Below are 23,408 nucleotides of genomic sequence, written 5' to 3' on the forward strand. Positions count from 1 at the left end.
CATCATATTTGCTTGCTCCAACTTGGTCATGTCAGCGTCATTAACCACATCCATTTTTATCTTTCCATTTTGGTTGTACCATCTGTTCATGTCTGCACCTACAAATCTTGTAATTGTTTAAAAGGGTTAAGAAAAATTTTATTAAGTTAGAGATTGATTGATTAAAATTTTAATTAAATCTTTTATATGAAAAGGATTAAATTTATGCTATAAAAAGGAAATGATTATATTGAGTATATTCATCTATATATAACTAAAAGAGGGGGTTGGGGTACACTTGGCACCCCTAATCCACCTCTTTGGGTCTAATCCTCCCTCCTTATTAATCATTTATTTTTTTAATATTAATCTAAATTAATTTACACTTTTTGGTTTTTCATCACCAATTTACACTTTAACCCCAATCTAAAACAATTAATTTACACTTTTTAGTTTTTCATTACCAATTTACACTTTAACCCAATTTAAAATAATTAACTTACACTTTTTGATTTTTCATCACCAATTTACACTTTAACCTAATTTATATTTAATTATATTTTTATATATATAGTTTACATTAGAATATAAGAAACTGTAAATTTTTTATGTAACTAAAGTTGAAAAAAAAGGGGTAAACTGAAATCAATATTTATATGGAGTTAATTTTTGTATGTTTCTTCGTTGGGCGGGTCCGGATTTTACCGGGTCGGGCTCGAGTTTATAAGGGTGACCCGAAAATGAATTTCTATTTAGGTGAAGAAGATGATGGTTGATCTTCGTTATGCTTCGGGATTCATATATCTACCATGTTTGTCCTTTTTTTTGTTGTAAACATGTTTGATTCATAAAAACCAAAATATGTGCTGAAGATAGATGGAGATATATGAAAGTTTTATGATCCTATGATAGATTGATAGAATAGATAAAAGTAAGAAGAAGAAAAAGATAGAACAGAAAGAGACAGAGGAAAGATACAAAAGTAGACAGAAGAGTAAAGAAGCATATTGTTTTAATTGGTGGTTTTCAAAATGAGATGAATATCTATATATTTCAAGTTTTCTAACCGTTTCGAGTTTTTATTTGATGGTTATCAAAGTGTTTTCAACCGTTGGATCACTTGCATATATCCATCCATTTGCTTTTTGATTAACATACATATGTGACCCATCATTCTTTCACATATCTCATACTCTTTTTTTGTAAAATACATACTTGACTTCACAATTTATTTGTATCCTTTTATATTCAATAAATCCAAGTATCCTTTCCAAGTTTCCATTACCCTTTCCTTCCATTACCCTTTAAATTATTTATCATTTTTTTCTCTTACACAATAATCTAAGCAGCAACATCGACAACAACTACAAGTAACAAGTTCATTTAAGCATTTTCAACATCACTCCACCTGCAAGTAGATCCTACCAACGAATCAATGGATCTACTACATTTCTTCATGAAAAACATTCAAAGACCCCTCAAAATCTACTACATTTCGGGTTTAACGGGTCAAACCAGGAATTTTCGGGTTTTGACCCGGCCCGACCCAAACCCGAAAAAGCACTGAATTGCAGAACCGAGAACCGGCCCGTTTGGTCTTCAGGCGGGTCGGGTTGGGTCGGTTACGGGCGGGTCATAAACGGGTCACGGGGTTTCGGGCTAAAAGCTCATCCCTAGGCCTGACCACTAGTATATATATATATATACTATGTTATAAAGCAAAAAACTTATAGATTTTTTCAATATTGATAATGTCCCTTCTATCTATTTTATATTTATCTAAAATAACAATAATACCTTTTCTCTTTTCTCAAATTTCAACCAATCATTTTTTCTCTCTCATCCAAAAATTATTTATTCCTCTAATTCATTCAAAATCTTTTATTTAAAAAATCGTACATCGATAAATTATAAAAATTATATGGGTGTTCTTAAAAATAAAAATCATTATCAATATTTATCCTCATTATCTGATAGGGATAGTATTGTAATTTTGCAAAATCGTTAAATAATTAACAATTTAAAAATAAATATTGAGGACATGATTTTCTCTAACCGTTACACATGATAGTTATTATCAATATTTATCCTCTGTTTTCATTTTTATATTCTTTATAAAATTTCAAACCTTTCAATGGAAGAATTAACATACGACCATGAGCAATTCAAAAATTTTCCCTACACAGCCGAAAAATGGGTGTGTTCTTGCGCTATCATAAAAACATATATAGATAGGTCAATGACAAAGAAAAATGAATCATTATGAAAAGTTTGTCGTAAAATCTCAATCCAATCTGTTTCAAAAAGCATTCTTGTTTCACAAACATATTAGGAGTAGAATGAATGATACTCGTACATCATTAATTGTATCCAAAAATGTCCCAAAAGTCGAAGTGTCCTACAAAATATTACGGACGACCTTAAAGTTAAAAATTTTTATGTGTTTTAAGTTTCATATCCAAAACAATCACATTTTCACTATAGCCTTTGAATTACACATGTCAACATAATGAGATTACACCAGCTTATATGTGTACACAATTGAAAATTATGCATTAAAAAAAAAAAACTAGTTGAGAGAAAAATTATTAGTTCACGTACATGTATACGAACAACTTACATATTTAAGATATTTTTTAAGAAAAATTATATATGTGCAAATTAGAAACATACCTATGCACACCTCTAAAATGCTAAAAGTTGTTATGTATACATGATAGAATCACATTTGTACACACTTGTTTATATATGTACACAATTGATAGTTATATACTTATATGTTCATAACAAAACATTATCTTTTAAAATGTATATGTACCTAAGTTCACATAAAATCATATAGCTGAAATGTACACACTAAATAAATTAATAAAATTGCTTACAAATGAATAATAAAATAATATGTTTACATGTGTAAATCAGATGTGCATTTATGCATACCTTAAAAATATCATAAAGTTGTCACATGTGTACATGATAAAATCACATGTGTACATATCCGTTTATATGTGTACACAATTGATAATTAGAGTATATATTCATAAAAAAAAATCATCTTTTAACATGTCACTCACCTAATTGTTCACATAAAATCATAGTAATTGACATTTACATACTAAAAAAAATTAATAAATTGCTTAATGAATGAATACAATATCACATATTTTGACGATATGTAACTCGGTAGTAAATAAAAAACCAACGATCATGCATATTAAAAAAGGATTGCTTTTTAAAAAATAAAAATTGAATAGTGGATTGAGAAATTAAATAAGCCTTTAAGTGTGCCGTGTCTTTTGGAGCTAATTTTCTATTCCATATTTACCCTTGTTTGTTTTATAACTATTTGATTATTGATTTTAAAGACTACAATTCCGTTATGAATTTATAGCCATTGATTAATTTCATCCAATGGTATAAAATGGTTCTCATAGTTCTCAACAAAATTAGTTCTCGTAATAACTCAGCTCTCTATATATATATATATTGTTTTTCTTTGTGTTTCATCGTTCAAATAAGTAAATACGATTGACGAATATAATGAAACAAGCAGACTCGTCATAGCCGTTCGATGACTAAGCAAGTAAGCGACCCAACTTGTTATTTTTCATTATAAATAATAATTAGCAATGTATTTTTTTATTAACATAATAAGATTCATCGTATGTATTAGAATTAACTACCACAATGTCCGCGCAATGTAGCCGTCATGTCGCGATGACAGTGTGATGGTATCGACAACGGGTAATGATAACGACGAATATTGGTGGTGGTGGCAATGTCAAGTAATACATGTTGATGTAAATATAACTTATGTACATGTAATAATGGACCTATTTTGAAAATAGATCAAAATAGAAAGATACCCCGACCCTGCGTAACACGGCAACAATGTAGTGGTCAGTGGTGTAACTTGAACTTAATATTTGGGAGGGCCAATATTGTTTGATGTGAGTAATGTCTCCTCATTTAGTATATGATTATTGAACATTAGTTTCCAAAACTAAAAAATAAGGGGATGGTATAAAGTTAGTTGAAAAGTAAACAAGAAAGGGAAGGTGAAAATTAGTTGCTAAAAGTAAATGTTAAAACGTTAATTGCCAAAAGTGAAAACTGAAGAAAAATAAAATAAAAAATACTGGTGGCCTGGAACTCTTGCAAATTGGTACATGGTGGTTGGTGGCTACCAAACAGATTTAAATCAACTGAGCTATGGTAAATTTATATACGAGTAATATTTTTACAAATCAGTTAATATACGATAACTACAAAGGTTCATAGGAGGGCCACTCTCCACGTACCTCCGCCTACGGTGGTGGTGGTGATGATCATAGTTGTCGATTCATAACTTTAAACTCGACTTAAAAATATAATTTTTGACTTGTGTTTCAAAACGTGATTCGACTCGTAAAAATATGGTCATTTAAATATACTAAATAATATTGTGTAATTATATATATGTGACATGACTATAAACAAAATTATAAGTTAATTATCTTAATACATTACTAAATATTATATATTTGATATTTTTGAGTCATAAATTTGATGTGTATCTCCAAATTCCTATGAAAGGATCAAAAATACATATATAACATACAAAATAATGTAACCTTAAATATGATATACTTTTATATAACCATATTACAAAACTACAATAATCATAAAATCGCGACTTGTATTGACTCGTTTCCAATTCACATCGCGACTCGTAAGAGTCAGAAGAAAAAAGAGTCACCCAGCGAGTCACTTCGTTTTTAGTGTAGACCGACTCGACTCATAAGAGTCGACTCATGACTCGTAAGAATCTAACAAGTATGGCGACAACGGACGGTGGTAATAGAGGCGAGTGGTGGTTGTAATTGATGTAAAAGTAATTTCAAAAAAAAAGTAATAAAAAAAGTACTAAAAATATTTTTAAAAATAAGCGATTGATTTTGTAAAATATTTAATTAAAATTAAGATGATTATTTTGCATTTTTTTATGTAATTTTTTTAATAATAATGCAAAATCTTTATCTTTATTTATAATATAACTAAAAGAGAAGGTTAGGGGTACACTTGGCACCCCTAATCCACCTCTTTAAGCCTAATTCTCTCTTCTTATTAATCCTCTATTTTTTTAATATTTATTTAAATTAATTTACACTTTTTGGTTTTCCATCACCAATTTACACTTTAACCCCCAGTCGAAAATAATTAATTTACACTTTTTGGTTTCCTATCACAAATTACACTTTAACTCAATTTAAAAATAATTAACTTACACTTTTTGATTTTTCATCACCAATTTACACTTTAACTCAATTTAAAAATAATTAATTATACTGTTTGGTTTTCCATCACCAAATTACACTTAAAAATAATTAATTTACACTTTTTGGTTTTTCATCACCAATTTACAATTTCACCCAATTTAAAAATAATTAATTTACACTTTTCGGTTTTATTGCTAATCTATAATATAACTCAAGTACGACAAAAAAAAAAAACTATGATCAACTACAAAAGGGTTTTTCTTTTTATATACTTTGGCACATAATTAATCATTATTATTATTATTTAACATCTAATTCTTATGTTATTGTTATTACTATTTCGTTTAACTTAGTTTGTTGTCCATTATGGGTTCATTATGGCTTCTTCTTCAACAACAAAAAATATGACCACGTTAGTTTATCTTTAAGATCTTAAACCAACACATCTTAACCATCATCTCTGACTCCGTGTTGTGCATGTATGGACTGTTTTAGAGTAGAACAACCCAGGGGCAGATGTAGCCTATAAACACCGGGGGTAATGCCCCCTATGATTGGTCAAATAATTTAGATGGTATAGTGCAATTCGTTACAAAATATTAAGCTATAAATGATGATGCCTCGGTTTATATGGGTGTTGCCCCTTGTTAAACGGCTGATTCTCTTATATGAATTTTAAATTGAATTATTAAAATGTTAGATTAGCATTAGATATTACTCGTATATTCTAGTTAGACTCTATAACTCTTTATTTTATTTTTTTAAATCTTGAACTTTTTTACTTTCTGGATATGGATATGCATTTGTTATTACTTACTAGTGTATTCCTTTTTCTTTTGTTCATATTATGTCTAAGTTCCATAACTTACTTCTTATGGAAGAAGAAAATTTAGCTCTAATTAGTATTTAATGTCTTATTGTTGTTCATGGTGTTACTTTTTAATAAAAATTTTTTTATGCCGATGACACTTTTTAATTGATATTTGTGTTATTATTTAGTATTGGTTCCAAAGTCATCGCAGTTATCTTTTTGCTGCAAGTCAATTTTTTCTTTATCGTTGTTATAGTTTTTTTGTTGTTTAGTTGTAACTTTGGCGGCTCATTGTAATAGACGTAAAGCTTAAATCTTAAGACTTATGGTAATTATATTTGTGCCCCCCTTATTATGAATTTCTACATCCGCCACTGGAACAACCCAAAAAAAATCAAAACGTTCGAGATGGTCTTTGTTGATGAATTGATATATATTTTTCAAATTATATAGTTTACACTTTTAAAATATAAGAAACTGTAAATTTTTTATTTAACTTAAGTTGGAAAAATAAGGGTAAACTGGAATAAATATATATATATATATATATATATGGAGTTAGTTTTCGTATGCTTCTTCTTTAGTTTTCGTATTGATTAAGTTGTGATATATGACTTAAATAAATCTAAATATTATATATTAAACTTTGTAACCTATACTAACTCTTAGGATTTACAATAAATTTTAAGAATATTTTGACTGATGGAGTGACTATTCAGCTAGCAAATTTATAAGCTGATTTCGGTATTTATTTAATATATCTGAATTTCAATTTTTAGCTTTGATTAATATATTTTAAGACTACCCGTAATATCTATAATATAAAAAGAGGGGGTTGGGGTACACTTGGCACCCCTAATCCACCCCCTTGAGTCTAATCCTCCCACTTTATTAATCCTCTAATTTTTTAATATTAATCTAAATTAATTTACATTTTTTGTTTCTCCATCACCAATTTACACTTTAACCCCAACCTAAAACAATTAATTTACACTTTTTGGTTTCCTATCACCAAGTTACACTTTAACCCAATTTAAAATATTTAACTTATACTTTTTGATTTTTCATCACCAATTTACACTTTAACTCAATTTAAAAATAATTAATTATACTTTTATAGTTTACACTTTTAGAATATATGAAATGGTAAATTTTTTATTTAACTAAATTTGAAAAAAAAGGGGTAAACTGAAATCAATATTTATATGGAGTTTTTTATCGTATGTTTCTTCTTTGGGTGGATAATTTTTGGAGTATTTTGACCGATGGGGTGACTATTCAGTTAGCAAATTTCCAAGTTGATTTTGGTATATCTATATGATATATTTTATAGCTTTAATTAATATATTTTGAAACTATCCGTCCATTGGACGGATCTAAACACTAGTACTAATATAGAATCTGAAACGAAGCATGGTGGTCGTCTACTAATCTAGTTGTATTCAATATATTTAAATATCTTATCTTGTAAAAGAAAAAGGAATATCAAATATTTTGTAGAATACAATTATTATTACGAGGATGTTTCATGTCTACTTAACATGAGAATCCCACCTTTTTCATTAAAAGTGTTCAACGAACTTTTATTATACTAAAACATAGTTGCTCTAATAACTTATCGACTAATCATAATTCTTAATTTCTTAATATTTACTTTTGTTTTCAATTTTAACTTTAGTTTACACTTTTTTGTTCTATCACCAATTTACACTTTTTACCCAAAAATTTTAATTAATAAATAAATAATAATAATAGCTAATATATATCCCATAGAATTAATTAATTAAAAATAACTAATATATATATATATATTCAATAATATGTTTTATCATATATATAAAATTAATTAATTAAAAATAAATAAAATTTAATGTAAATATATTAAAATTTTAATAGTAATTATACTATTTTAGTTTTAATATATATTAAAAAATAATTGAACTAATGACTTATTAACCAATTTTATCGCTCGATTTCATCAAATTAATTCTCGCTGATGTCATCATTTACTTTTTTACATAATTTTTTTTAATTAATAAAAAGCAAATAACTAAAATAGTTATTTTTTACAATGTTATCAAAATTGATTTTTATCTACAAAGCCCGATTAATTTGCGGTTTTTACACACGAGTAATTATACATTGTAGTATCTCGAGTTAAGTCAAGAAGGGGTTTTAAGGTGTTAATATGTGCCAAAGATGAGAAGACAAAAAATAATACAACAAATTTCGTCTATAAAGAAGTATTTCAAATGATGAAGGAGAGTATACGATTCCAAAGTTCTCTTATTACATTAGTTTCTTTCTATTAGCTTAAAGTTATTGACATTTGAATTAATATTTAGTATCTACTTATATCTTTAAATTTGAACTTATAAGCATTTATAAGTTACATGTATTAACATCTAATATTAATAATGTCGTAAGTCTCGTATCCAGTGTTAGACACGGGTCTAAAATCTAGTACAACACTAATATATTGTACTTTGACCAAAATTATGTGTGGAGTGTAAATCAAGAGCTCGACATATAAGTATAGCACAGGTTTCATGTTCAAAGTTCGATTAGTCTTAATCGATTTGATGATCATACTATGATACTCATACTTTGAACAAACGAATACTACGTATTGTCTCTCAGATTAATTTCATCAAATTATAATCTAGTTAAATTAGTTAAACTCCAAAAAGATCCCGAGACGGGTTTTAGACCATGTATAATATCGAACCATACGTCCACACCAATATACACAAAACCATGGTGATACCAACAAGAACGGATGGATCATTTGCTATATCATTTAGTACCCAACATATCTATATAATCTGATAAAAGAAATCATTTTTTTTTCTCTTTAAAAAATCAAAAATACTTTTCTCCTTTATTCACTAATTTAAATATCTTTATCTAATACGAGACAAAGTACCCGCACGTTACGGCTATAAGATCAAGAGGGTGATAGGTCATAGAGTGTGATAGTTCATAAGAGGTGACATGTCATAGAATGTGATAACTAAATGCTTTAGACGTCAGATTTAAAAATTCGTCGAAAGTATAGCGAATGACAACTCTAATGAAAGAGCATAAAATTTTAAGAACACCCATGTAATTTATATAACTTATCAATGTAAGTTTTTTTAGATAAAAAATTTTGAATGAATTAGAGGAATAAAATGATTTATGGATGAGAGAGAAAAATGAGTGGTTGAGATATATTCTACATTATGTATTAATATGTGTACATTGTTGAAAGTTGAAAAGTTAAAAAAATTTAAAGGGAACAAATGATTTATAAGAGCACCTCCAATGAAGGTTGATGAAAAACTTTTTTTTGATGAAAAAAAGCTTTTGAAAAGCTTGATACCATTGAGTACAAAGACATTTTTTTTTTATCAAAAGTTTGACAATTCTCAACCCTTTGAAGAAAAACTTTTTTTCTTCAAAGGGTTGAGAATTGTCAAACTTTTGATAAAAAAAAATGTCTTTGTACTCGTCAACACCACTATCACCGCCATCACTACCCCCACCGCCATTACATTACGCGGATATAAATCTAGTACAATACAAATACATACGACTCCGTTGTCCGTTCTTGTTTAAAGTTTATCCAAATATCTAAATTTTCCTAAATATAATTAATTATATTCACTCTATATTTGCTTATCCGTTATATTTTTTTTAAGGCCTTGCTAATTAGTTTCACTGTATAAAATAGAGGTGCACAAAAAAACGGGTTAACCGAACCGATTCGAAAGTTAACCTATAATCGAAATCGGTTAGTAACCGATACCGTACAAATCGATTATAGGTTAGGAAAAACCGCTGGTTAGTAATCGATTTGCACTTTCAAAAACAAAAACCGATTCTTAATCGGTTAATCGGAAACCGGTTAATTTTTTTAAATTTAATAGGTTAATCGATTAATTGGTACCTTAAATTATTATTTTAGAATATTTATACTTAGCCACCGAATCACCGATCAATATTACTCTCCCAGTCTCCCACTCTCCCAGTCACCGATCAAATACAAAACCCTAGTAAATCAATCGATCAATACTCCACTTTCTGACGATGAACTTGACGAGTAAGTTTTGTTTTGCTATTTAGTTTATACTTTAGATGTTTTCTGTTTCTGTTTTGGATATTATGAAACTGTTTCTGTTTCTGTTATGTTTCAGTTTGGCTATTTAGTTTGAGTTGGTTTTCATGTTTGTGATGCAGCTGATGCTGCTCCTGTTTCTATTTGTGTTGCTGCTTGCTAGCTTGGCTGCTGTTTCTGTTTCTGTTCTGTTATGTTTCTGCTGTTGGACATTTCTGTTTCTGTTCTGTTCTATTTCTGTTTTGTTTTACCAAAACAATCTGTTTCTGTTATGTTCTATTTCTACTGTCCAGGATTTCATTTTCATTTAAGTTTCTGTTAGTAGTTCTATTTCTGTTGTTTGTTCTATTGTTATGGTTTTGGCTACTGGTAAACAATCTTTTTCGGTTAACTGGTCAGTTAATGAAAAGCAGTTAACCGGTTTTTTAAAACCGAAATCGGGTACATCAGTTAGAACTTTCATACACAGTAACCAGTTATTAATCGGTACTGGTTAACCGGAACCGGTTAATTTTTTTTGAAAAAAAAACCGAATACGATTACCAAAATAATTAACCGAAACCGGTTAACTTGTTTTTACACCTCTAGCATAAAATAGTTAAATCGATCATTATAATAAAATTTAATGATAGACTTTTGGTATAAAATATTTAAAATGTTCATCATTTTATGCATGTTAACGACCCTTAGAACTGTAATTATCATTTTTTTAATTTTATTTAAAATAAAAATAATTATATGTTGCTGAGTATTTGAACTTTTTTTAAGGTATAGTTAATTGTTAAGTTAATGTCTAAATTTGAGACAAAACCTAAAAAGTTCAAAATATTTCATCTCCTCTTTAGGGGAAAAAATCACTAATTGACATCCTTTATATACTTTGGTACCTTGCTACAAATTTATTTAAGCAATACTCGTAACAAACTATAACAATTATTTTCTATATCACGTGTAGTGACGTCATATACCTTCACACACACAGTCACACACGATTGTCACCCTTTCTCTCTCTATATATATTTCCCTCTTGTCACTCGTTTCATTCAAAATATCAACTACACACACTCTCTCTCCCTCCCTCCCTCTCTTTCTCTCACACAGACATTCACCTATACATACATTCTCTATATCTCTATATCTCTCTGCTAAGTTCATCTTCAATTCGCCATGGATTATGTGGAAATAGCTCGCACAGCTGTCGGCTTTATCGGTGCGTGAAAACATTTTCTCACAAACACTCAATTTCACTTACTGATATCTCGATCTCAACTTCTATCTATTTCTACATGTATATGATTATTTACGAGCTTAATTAATGAGATTATATGATTAATGATTCAATAATCATGTTCTGATTGTGAATTTTGCTATATATATATATCGATTGATGATGAAATAATGATCCTCTGGTTATTGAATTGAAATTATCAGCGATTTAATTTACTTTACTTATTTTTATGACTTCTGATGTTTAATTATATTATAATTTTCAGGAAATGTGATCGCTGTCTTCCTGTTCTTATCTCCTGTGTAAGTTAATTATTCATACATATATATACATGTATACGTATATCTATAAGTATCTGTATCTCAGCGTGTATATAGATATTCTATTTTAACTGAATGATTATAGATATTCAGGAAACATATTCAGCGTATAATTAATTAGCTAACATATGTGTATATACTATGGAAAATTATTATATCAGGACACAGAACACACACATATATATGTATATATTTGTGCTATTTGAACACATATTTTTGAATTTTTATTATGATTCTCATGCTATGCCAGTGGACCTTTCACAAGCTGAGTGTGTTATTGAAATGACAAATTTACCTGTTGAGATCAAGACTCTAGATTTGTTAGCGCGCTTTAAGTTCTGGCAAAATTTTAACTGTTACTTGAAAAAATTGAAAGGGTAATTTTGACCTTATATCAATGAAGGCGTGTTATGTGAAGCTCGATCGACTAGCTAAGTTTCCAGTTTAGTCACTTTGGTTTGGTTGTTGTATACTGTAGCATTTAAATGATCAGAATCAGAGCATATCGATCACATTGTCAATTGGCTAATTAATTAGAAATAATTATGGAATAATTAGAAATAGCAGGCAATCATTATTTTTTACAATGTAAACAAATGAAGATACTCCTACTTTTAACGAAATGTGTGTTGATTAAGTTGTAGTCCAACTATTACACATACATATGATGTTTTGTGTGAATATCTGATACATACAGTTTCTTTGTATAATGTGGACATAGTTAGTTGTTTTAACAAACTGTGGATGTGTATGAAACTCAAGTTAATTTGTTTTTCAATTGCATGACAATTGCACTGCCTTTTAAAACTGTAGAATAAAATGTAATAAGCGAATTGGTGATAGTCGCCATACATTATAGAGAGTTATTAGATGGTCAAACTTGGTCAAATGCATGAGTTAAGTTGTAATCTCAAAGGAATGTTTGTATTTATGTATGAAACTTGGTAATCTGAGTTTGTTATTGCATGATAACTAGTGATAGTGGCCTCATATATACAATATAAAATGTAGGATTTAAAATCTGGTCAAACTTGGTCAAATGCATGAGTTATTAAGTTTTAATTTGGAAAGGAATGTTTGAGTTATGGATATTTTCACAGTTACTATATTGACTTATACGGAGTATCAGTTTATTCCGAACATATATAGTTTTCAACATCTATTTGTTAAGAAACCTGACCATGGGGATAAAAATAAGTCAAAACTGAAAATTAATAGGTTAAATATATACTGTATATGGCAGGTCAATATTCCAACAAATAAAGAGGAGAGGGTCTGTGGAGCAATTCCCACCGTGGCCTTACCTAGCCAGTTTTGTAAATTGTGGGATATGGGTGTTATACGGACTGCCAATGGTCCACCCAGACAGCTTGTTGGTCTGCATTATCAATGGCATAGGCTTGGTGATAGAGACCGTGTATTTGATCCTTTTCCTAGTATACTCTGACTGTAAGAAGAGGATCTTGGTGCTGTAATGCAATACACCATTTTCGTAGTATATCAATGACTATCAGCAAAAACAAGCCTTTTACGTGATGGCATGTAATGCAATACACCATTTTCGTCTGACTGAAATGTATAATTATTATAACTTTGTACCTCTGTTATCTCTTGCTTATAAGCATTCTATGCCAATAAAACTTAGTAGCACTTTCCATGTAAAGAGAAGTGGTGGTTGGGGGTTCGGGTCAGCATGTACATCCCATATTTCAAGTAGTTGTTAAATTCTGCGTGTAAATGTTACTCCCTTTAGGACAAAGGGAGGTGTAGCTGATTATCTGTCTTTCATTTAAAAACTTCACCTCAAAACCGGGTACTTATGATAAGGTAGAAATAGAACGAACAAATAACATATTGTGTTAAAACTAAATAAAAATATAAATATAATCATTGAAATCTTTTGGTAATGAAAACTTAGTTGAAAAGTAATATTCGTGAAAACAATTTTGACTTTATACTTTTGACTTTTAGTCAAACATACTATCTTCAATTTCATTACTATATGAAATTTGACTTTAGTTTGAGTTTGTAGCCAAACATGTTATGTGCAAGAGCGATGACATTATTTAAGAACAATAATCGGTAATTCGATATACGTACTAAGTTTGGAATATATATGTAGCTGGTTTGATCATCGCCGCATCCATTAGTTTACATCTTGGAGTGGTGTGTATGCCGAAATAGTAAAAAAATATTTATTCATCTATCTATTCATGTGTGTGTTTATATGTATGTTTGATGTCGAGAAATTTTGAAGTTTCATAATTTATTGAAAGGTATTCATTTTTCAGACGATGAAAAGGTATAGTTCCATATCCTTACCTGCTTTTTGTGTTTGTTGATAGTAACAGGACTATTACATCAGCGAATGTTGAATCGCTGATTTTGGAATCTTGTTTTATGTTTGTGCTTAAGATGCTAAAAACATCAGAGCACTTGTGTTTTAATGTACGTACTTAGAATGATAGCTTATATGCCCTTTTCTTTCTTTTTTTTCTTTGTAATTTAGTATCTTTTGATAAGGAAAACGTGAAAGAAAAAGAATATGAGTGGTTGTCTTTGGGTGATCTTTAGAGGGTGTTTGTAAGTGAATATTGCATATAGGCATATAGCTAATTGCATTTTCTGAAAACCAAAATATGCTCTACTGTACGTTTTTGCAACACTTTTACACGTCTGTTTCAAATCACGATCAAGATAAACCACAATTTCTTGCATTTTGGACTCGACCTGGAAGCCTACTGACATACTTTATGTTTTAACTATATTACACTTGTACAACGCAACATCAAATCAAAGGAGTGCTTCAACTATGAGGTTACGAGAAGGCATGTTCTGTTTATTGAACGTAACCTATGAGAGATTTGGTGACATGCAGGTCATTTTCATAGAAGATAGACATTGGAATTAAGTTATTAACGATGAGACAAGGGCTCCTTGGGTAGCCAGAAAAATGGCATATTTATATACAGTAAAAATTTAGAGGAAAAGTAATGTATAACTTCTTAATGTTCTAGTAAAATATTTGTATCAACTCAGCATTTAGCCCACAAAAGCTTGGCAACAAGGCAAGAAAAAATTATCATGAATCTGCAAAATCTTTGCACCTTTAGCTACTGTGTCTAACTTTTCGGATAATTCTTATAACCAAGGCTATACATCATATATGGGTAACCTCTCCTCAATAACAGCGCGGCATATAGGGCATTTGTTACACTTTACAGAACACATGCTGCAAGATATAGATTGAAATTTTATGGCAACAATTAGAGACAGATAAAAGAAAAACTCAAGTATTAATATAAGTACCTGCAAAGAATCCAATGCCGACAGGGAAGGAGTACTATGCTTAATTGTCTTTCAAAGCAAACCTGGCACAGAATTTTTTCCTGGCATAATGTGTTCCAATTGCAACATGATTCACAACCCATAATCACAAAGTAAATTAGGGGTATCTAGATAAGACCTATTTAATACTTTCCTGTTTTCACACGTTACTCGCCAAACCGTCAGAACACCTGCTAGGATTATTCATCGGAATATAACCAAACTGAACCAGAGCCAGAAAGATCCAAATCACTTCAGTACCAGTCCAGTTCTGGTTTATAACTAGTTCAGTCCCCAAAGGACAATATTAACAAAAAAAGCTTCATTTCAAGTTTAACATATTTATGAAGCAAGTAAAAAAAAACCCCAATCTCGTTTTTATTCTGGCTCTGGTACATAACAGGTCTCAAAATCGTTTTCTTAAGCCCTTTACAACTGAGAACCAGAACAAATACTATTCTAGTCCAAGTTCACTTATGTCAGAAACCCGTACGACCTACCCAATTTTCCATTTCTGAATAGCATAGAAGTTCAACAATTAAAACTGAAGTAAAAGAATTATCAGCCAAGAATTAAGATTTAGAACTGTTACATTTTGGAGTCTTTCAACCTCTTGCAGGCTGAATTTTGTGGTTTCCATTTTCTCACCAAGAGCAGCCTGAAGTCTCCCCACCTGAGAAGATTAATATAGCCTAAACTTGTAAACACGAATCCTATTGTTGATATGGTGTGAGAAGTAACAAAATAAAATGTGCTTTCTTACCTCCTGAGCAAGATCCTTTTTCGGCATTTTCTTTACCACTTCAGGTGAATATCCACAGAAAGTGTTATAACTGCGGATACACAAACATATAAAAATGTTGAAACCCAGTTCCAGTATCAACACCGCGATTGTCAACAACTTCCATTTCACAGATTGTTTTACTAATTCCATGTTTGATCTCCCCAACCCCAAAATCGGTGTCAAATCGCAGGTTTGACAACAACCCTATAGTCTTTCTAGTTTCTTAACGTAATACTGCTGCTGCCTAGAGCTGCTATTTCTGACCAATTTATTGATCAATTAAGCTTGTTTTTTATCCCAAATAGGTTAAAGGGAGAACCAGTTAAATGGGACAAACAGGTTGAAAGTCAACCAAAGTCTACATCTGATGCATATAACCTCATAAATCATTTAATCGACATATTCATATTAGATGATTTTTCCATAACAACGATCAACGCATTAAATATGTATATAAAAAATGTTAAACAACACAATTTATCCTCAACAAAATTTGAGCTGTTACCTGACCTGTTTGTATTAGAAATGAAGCCTGTCGCTCCGTTAAAACAAAAACCTGTTTTTACCAGTTTACTTAATCTGCCTAACCCCCGACATTTCCGCCTTGACCATTCACTGGTTTAAGTTTGTCGAATTTTATAAAGCCAATTGATGATTCCCGGAAAATCAAATTTAAGTACTTATGTGAACACTTGGTAGACACTAAAACCCAGGTAAAGGAGTTACAATGTTGAAAAAAATCATTTAAATACTATATACAAGAAAATTTGATAATGCACTTCATAGAAAATTTTTGTTGAATTATTTTCTTGAAGATATTTAATTACTCTTTATTGTGTTAACAGTAATTACCCCAAAGCTCTATCATGGTAAAGTCGCGCCTGTTCTTCCCGACTTTCTTCATAAATCGATGACCAACCAAACAACCTATGCATAAAATGAGAGTTTTAATTAGTATGAGTAAAACTTTGACTAAGGTTTGGTCAACACTTCATGGATTTACCTTGAGCCACGGTACAAATACCCAAAGAAGTCTCGAGCTCCAGCAGAAAACACAAAATATCTTCCTGTGCGGGTCCCATTGTTTAAAAGTAAGATCTTTTCCACCAATTCAGAACCAGAGAAAAGTACTACCGCTCCTTGCAGTAGAAGTAAAGGAGAGAAGACAATGGCAAGTGGGATATTACTAGCAGCAACAGGTTTTTCCTGAAAATCGGGAAGACCATAACGTAAACAAAGATTATTTAAACTATTTATGGAATATACTTGCATCATTTATTGCATATAAGGTAACCAACTTTTTTTCTATAAAATCACTAAAACTTCAGAATATGACTTAAGGAACCTTGCATTCTTGAAACTTTCACAGCAGGTAATCAGTATCAAAGTGCCAATTCAGAACCGCATTTAAAAAAGCCAATATAGTTTTTTCTGATATCGCAATTAGGAAGTTTTTATTAAAAAACCTTGAAAATTTAAGGCTTTTCATCGAAGGTGATAGAAAGTTAATGGTTTTTCTGGGCAAAAAATGCAATTAATTAGTATCCATCACAAATTACCTTTAAGCGGATACAAAGGAGGATTTGAAATGCAACAACAAGAGCTTTCATTATGTGACCACCAATGTCTTGCAATCCACACATCCTATCCACAGAGATATCGTCTGAGGCAACTACTGGGCCACTATTCCAATCAAGATATCGAGTACCCGTTGATAAACTGCCTTCATGTGCTTGGGAATTTCTGTGAATCACTTGATTTGACCACTTTGTGCAAAAAAGAAAAGCAAAGCACTCTGCAATTCTGTAGCCAATGAACTGCAACAAGTTAGAACATATTACAAGGGATCAAATTGCAATAAAAGGTGATGAACCGTCGGAATTTAATTTAGCCAACACTTTTTTGTTTTTATAGTCAAAACCTAAATAGGTTCCCTCAATAAGGAATTTTGAGTAAAAAGGTTCCATTTTTATGGATTTTTGCCTTTTAAAAATAGGTCTTTCACATTTGTGAAATGCGGATTTACTAAACATAATCCTTTCCATTCCACATGTGAGAAATGCAGATTGTATTTCAAAAGAACACCTTGTATTCCGCATATTACAAGTGCATATTGCTGTTTTGTTGGGCTTGGAAATACCACAAAAGTAAAAAATCTTTTGGAAAGCTACAATTCGCATTCCTGGAATCATGGGCGGTACTAAAGAGGGGGCAAGGGGTCCAATGCTCCCCTCCAAATTTAAATTTTGTCATGTATTTTTAAATTTTTCATAAATTTTTAAAAATTTTCTATAGGTTTTTAACATTTTGCCCCCTTTTAGATTTATTTTTCATAAATTTTTTAAGTTTGCCCCCTTTGGAATTCTTTCCTGGTACCGCCTCTGCCTGGAATGGGAAATAATTTTTAGTCAATCCGCATTCTACAAATGAGGAATACCCATTTTTAAAACCCCAAAATTTCAAACACCATTTCTTTAACACAAATTGGAAAGTACCATTTTGACAAAAACCTCACAAGCAGACCACAGTTGATTATCTTTTTATGACATTTGCTACAAGACTAAAACTTCTCGGCAGAAAGAAGACAATACCCAAGGAAAATGAACACGCACAACCAATCATAATCATCAGTACCATCTGCTAATCAAATAAGACATGGTATAAGAACTTCCATAATATGAAGGATGATGCGTAGGTAGACCACAATCACAAAAGCTATTCCAATCATATGCTAATTGATGATACTTTACTAAAAAAAAAGATTTACAAAGAATGTTACCACCTAGCTTTAAAAGGGTGATCAAGGTAGCAAAAAAGGATAACATCATGGAACTACATACCCGGAAGTGCTGAAAAAGTAATCCAAATGCCAGTTAGTAGTTATCTAGTAGTTCAAAGCAAGAATAAACTAACACAATATCGGGCACTGAAGTAACTACTTTTTCATCAATTAAACTTACTGGAAGTATCTCCCATATTTCATCATCCCTCAAATTTTCTTCATCTCCTGGTAGTAACATTCTGTACACAAAACATGATACGACTTCATACATGTCAAAAAGCCTATAATGCAAATTCAGGAATTATATGTGGTTGTTAATTAGTTCATAAGACAAACATATAAGTTCAAATGCGATGTATTCATGTTCATTGTTATTGAATCGGTCATCAAAAAATGACGGGGAACTGTTATAAGATTGCTAGTTGCACATAGCGCACCTATACAAATTCAAAGAATCACATCCACAATAAATGGCCGTGTCGGTTTCTACAGGGTATAAATTTGCTAAATGCATTTACGACAATATAATCCATTCGGTCATTCAATTTTGGCATTCCATGCCTAGATAAGAAACACTACCTTAGTCTTTATAAGGCCTATATAATGAGAACTTCACATATTTATTCTTTGTAGGAGGCATGTTAGTCTTTCAATTCTAAATATCGTTCAAAGTTCAACATAGAACCGCCTAAAGTGGTGTCTTATTAGGCCTCAAGTGACAATTTTTGATAAGGACATCTAAAAGGGAGTAATATACAATGAGCATTAAGTTTACTTTTAAGAAATTTGCACATCATGGGGAAGCGTTGTAACAAGTGAAATTATTGCCAACATCAAAGAAAGTAAATCAGTAGTACTCTGAACAAACTAATCAAGGTCAAGCATGAGAGATCACCAACAAATAACATGAGCACCATTAAAATGTCTAACCTGAGATTGTCAGCAAAAATTGTGAATTCAAATACCAATAAAGGCAGAAAGACGATCTCCAAGTCTACTGCAGGAATTCTCATAACTACACATAAGATATCAATAAGCTCTTACCAACAAATATAAACAAACACAAACTTTGGGTCCACTAGATTAAGTCACAACTAAAAGGGACAATTCGACTTTGAGTAGTGGTTGAGATAATGTATTGGTTCACAAAACTCGAAAGAAAAAAAAGGGAAGTGAGATCAAGACGTTGAGTACCATAGACGCTCTCCAAAAAGACACAAAGAAGCAGCTCAAAGGCAACAAGCAAAGGCATGCCAACAATCGCATGACATGGTACCCACTGCACAAAAAAATAGATATGATTGATTGCATGATGCAAATCGTCAAATAGATCTAAACACTAATCACATTGTTTTAAGTCTGATAATCACCATCACCGGAAAGAAAATACAACGATAAGTCAAGATATAACGATACATGGTGTTCAAGGGAAGCTGCTGGTGCAGGTAACGAAAATCTTCCAGGGGCTACGACTAAATGAAATAAGAAAAGCGGGAAGAAAATAATCCTGCATAAAAAGGAATATAAAGCAAATATTTAACAAAATTAAATCTGAAACAAAATGCTTATTTCTGGTGAATAACATCCACATTATGTCACGAAATAAACCTTTGTAGAATCTTTCAGTCCTTCAACTACATAATTTTTTTCCAACATAGAAGTAGCATCGGGTTTATAGTTCAAACACCTAAGCAAATAACAAATTTTCAGATAATAACAAATTTGACTTTTTCTAATTTCTTCCTAGTCGAATCTTGAATTTAACAAATTGCAAATTCAGTAAGGATTTTTTTATATGACCCAACTCGAAAAATTCCATTAAATCAAGCTTTTATTCAAAAGACGAACCAACTCTCCTAATATCCATTCACTTTCGAGATGTAAACCAAAATTTCCATAAGGCTCAATCAAAATACCAAAAAAATCTTCTTTTTTTTTTGTTTGGAGAAGCATGGAGTCTGGCTTTTAACCGATTAATCTGTCCGAGTTTCACAGCCATACAAACTCCAACCAGGAGACTCGCACTGCCACGTACCCAAGCGTTGTCAATTTTTATTTTCTATATATTTTGCATTAACCAAGGTTTGAACCTCACACAAAGCATAACAAATAGAAGTTAGTTACCCTTTATATTTATACAAATCTCTAACTTGTTCAAGCTATCATGGAAAATCCAAAACCGGGTGGACCTTCAATACGCCTTATCACTAGGCCACCCTGTAAAAATCCTATATATATATGGGCTTCAAATCCAATAACACATTAATAATACAGACCAGTAGAACAGATATTAACCGGTTATGCATTACTGTATATATATATATACACTAAGGAGAATATAAGGCACTAAGCGTGAAACACTCACTTACTAATTACTTAAATCCATAAAAATAATCAAGGGTCCACTCACCAGACAAGTGAACAACCTTATATTCACTTTTCCAATATACTAAGGGGGGAGGGAGTGTGTAGAGGGTTGAGGAGGGAGATGGGGAGATGGAGAAGGTTTCGGCCGCCACTCGAGGGAGATGGGGTCTGGCGAGATGGAAGCTCGTTGAGGGCTGGAAGGGAGATGGGAGGGGGAGGACTGAAAGTGTAACATTTTTAACGGTCTAGTGATCGTTACAGGGACCAACTCTGTAAGTTTGCACGAGCTAGGGACCAAAAGTGTAAAACGGGCTAAACTTCTTTTTTTTTCCTATATATATATACCAATTTAATCTTCCAAAAACACAACCAAAATAAACACAAATAATATATTAATTCCTAAAAAAACCATTTTATTTAAAAATAAAATACAACGGGCTAGAAATTAAAAGACATTACTTAATCAAAAGAGAAACACATCATAAACTAATTAAACTACTTACAAATTTTATGTATTGATTTTTTTTAAACTAATGCATTGTGTGTTTTTATTATGTACGGTCTTGTTTAATTATGTATGGTTTTTATTTTAATTATGTAATGTGTTTTTCAATATTATGTAATGAGTGGTTGGAGACAGAGGTCATGAGTTCGATCCTCATGCCCAACAAGTCTAGGGTCCTTTTCTACCTTTGGTAGAACCTGAAAACAGCCTCTCTACCATTGGTAGAGGTAAGGTTGTCTACATCTCAACTTCCGTCATACACTGTCAAAGACGGTATTGGGACCCAAAACCCGTGGAAGACGGCATTGGGATTTGGGAGTTACTTTGTTTTGTTATTAATAAAACATATAAATTAAAAAAAAGGTTAATTATGCAAAATTATAATGAGTTGGAGTAATTTGAATGGGTAAGTTGAGGGAGTTAGGGAGGTAGAAGATAGATCACTCCCTCCCCTAATCCAGTGGCGGACCCAAGATTCATAGAGACGGGTAGCACAATTTTTTTTATTGCTGGCTTATATCGACGTAAAATAATGGTACCGACTAAATTGTTACCATTTTTTAAAGATTTTTGGCTATTTATAATGATTGTTAAGAGTTTTTGGCACTTTGGTAGTTTCCATTTATCATTTAATTGCACAAGTACGTCTTTATAAGTTTTATTATTAGGATAATCTTTTGAAAGTTTTGAAAAAGTTACATTGACGGGTATCCCATATTGGTTTGACCCGTAACATCAATAAATAATACATCGTTTTCCAAAAAAAATTACACTACATGGATCTAGCGGACCTGTAGCCCCGGCTACCCCTTGCTTCTATGTAGGTCCACCTATGCCCTAATCTATACTATATTATAAATCAAATTCCCCTGTCTAACATTTTAAGTTTCAACATTTACTTCTCCAAAATGTCCCTTCTATCAATTCTATATTACCAAACACATTTTTTCTCTCCTCAAATCTCAACCAATTATCTTTTTTCTCTCTCCTCTATAAATCATTTATTGCTCCAATTCATTCAAAAAACCGTACATCGAAAAATTATAAAAATTATATAGGTATTCTTAAATTCCATGCTCTTTCATTAGAGATGTCATTCGACGAATTTTTAAATCCGAGGGCGGAACCGTACGGTTAAGGCATTTGGCTATTACACTTTATGACCTATCACCCCACAATCTCACCGCCGCAACGCGCGGATACTTACTCTCGTAATATTATAAGGAAAATACCAAATAATCATCATTATCTATCAATAACACTAATATGTAAACACTAGTCATCATCATGCAATAAATGGATACCAGTATACAAAATTTAAGTAAAAAAGAAAAAGACTAACCACCAAGAAGAGAAGAGATGATGATCCAATTTAAGAAATAGCAAAATTGTGAAGCAGAATAGTAGAGTGTGAGCAGTGAAAGTTTGTAAGGATTTTGATATTCTGCCCCGCCACATCTTTGTTTTAACTTAGTTTTTTTTTTTCTTTTCTTTTCTTACGAAGACTGAGAAATCTTTGAAAAGATGCATTAGAGTATATGTGTTTTGTTTTTTTTTTATAAAGAGGGCGACATTTTTGCTTTATCTATTCTTTAACTCGATGTATTAAAAGGGGATTGTTGTGTATTAAAAGAAGGTTATTATCTTAATAAATTATTAGCCAATTAAAATTTTTTATTTCTAAATTAGATCTTGTTTATATCAAAAAATTACGAGTATTTAAATTATAACATTAAAATCTTGCTTACTAAGTTAATAAAATCTGTGTATAAAAATAAAACAAAGCAATTTGTAAATAGATACGAGCATGGTACCCGCGCAATGCAGCGGCGGTAATAGGCATGGTGGTCTAGTATTGTCGGTGACAGTATTATTTCTGGTAGTGGCGGTGTCAAGTCTCAAATAGTGTAGGTTGATGTAAAGGTGATAGTGAAATATTTAAAAAGAT

The 23,408-nt window shown here is 31.1% G+C and overlaps 1 protein-coding gene across 1 annotated transcript; it reads right to left on the minus strand.

The window, feature by feature from the left end:
* Nucleotides 1-14,602: 14,602 nt before the first annotated feature.
* Nucleotides 14,603-22,994, minus strand: LOC122600911. Its single transcript, XM_043773688.1, has 13 exons — nucleotides 22,803-22,994; nucleotides 20,005-20,095; nucleotides 19,783-19,867; nucleotides 19,519-19,603; nucleotides 18,767-18,827; nucleotides 18,557-18,655; nucleotides 17,366-17,623; nucleotides 16,810-17,012; nucleotides 16,659-16,733; nucleotides 15,786-15,855; nucleotides 15,615-15,695; nucleotides 15,005-15,084; nucleotides 14,603-14,927 (listed from the first exon to the last, which is right to left on the minus strand). The coding sequence occupies exons 1-13, from the start codon at nucleotides 22,916-22,918 to the stop codon at nucleotides 14,849-14,851; spliced, it is 1,383 nt and encodes a 460-aa protein (XP_043629623.1). The 5' UTR covers nucleotides 22,919-22,994; the 3' UTR covers nucleotides 14,603-14,848.
* Nucleotides 22,995-23,408: the final 414 nt, after the last annotated feature.

Source organism: Erigeron canadensis, chromosome 5 (genome assembly GCF_010389155.1).
Source record: "Erigeron canadensis isolate Cc75 chromosome 5, C_canadensis_v1, whole genome shotgun sequence".
Taxonomy (NCBI): domain Eukaryota; kingdom Viridiplantae; phylum Streptophyta; class Magnoliopsida; order Asterales; family Asteraceae; genus Erigeron; species Erigeron canadensis.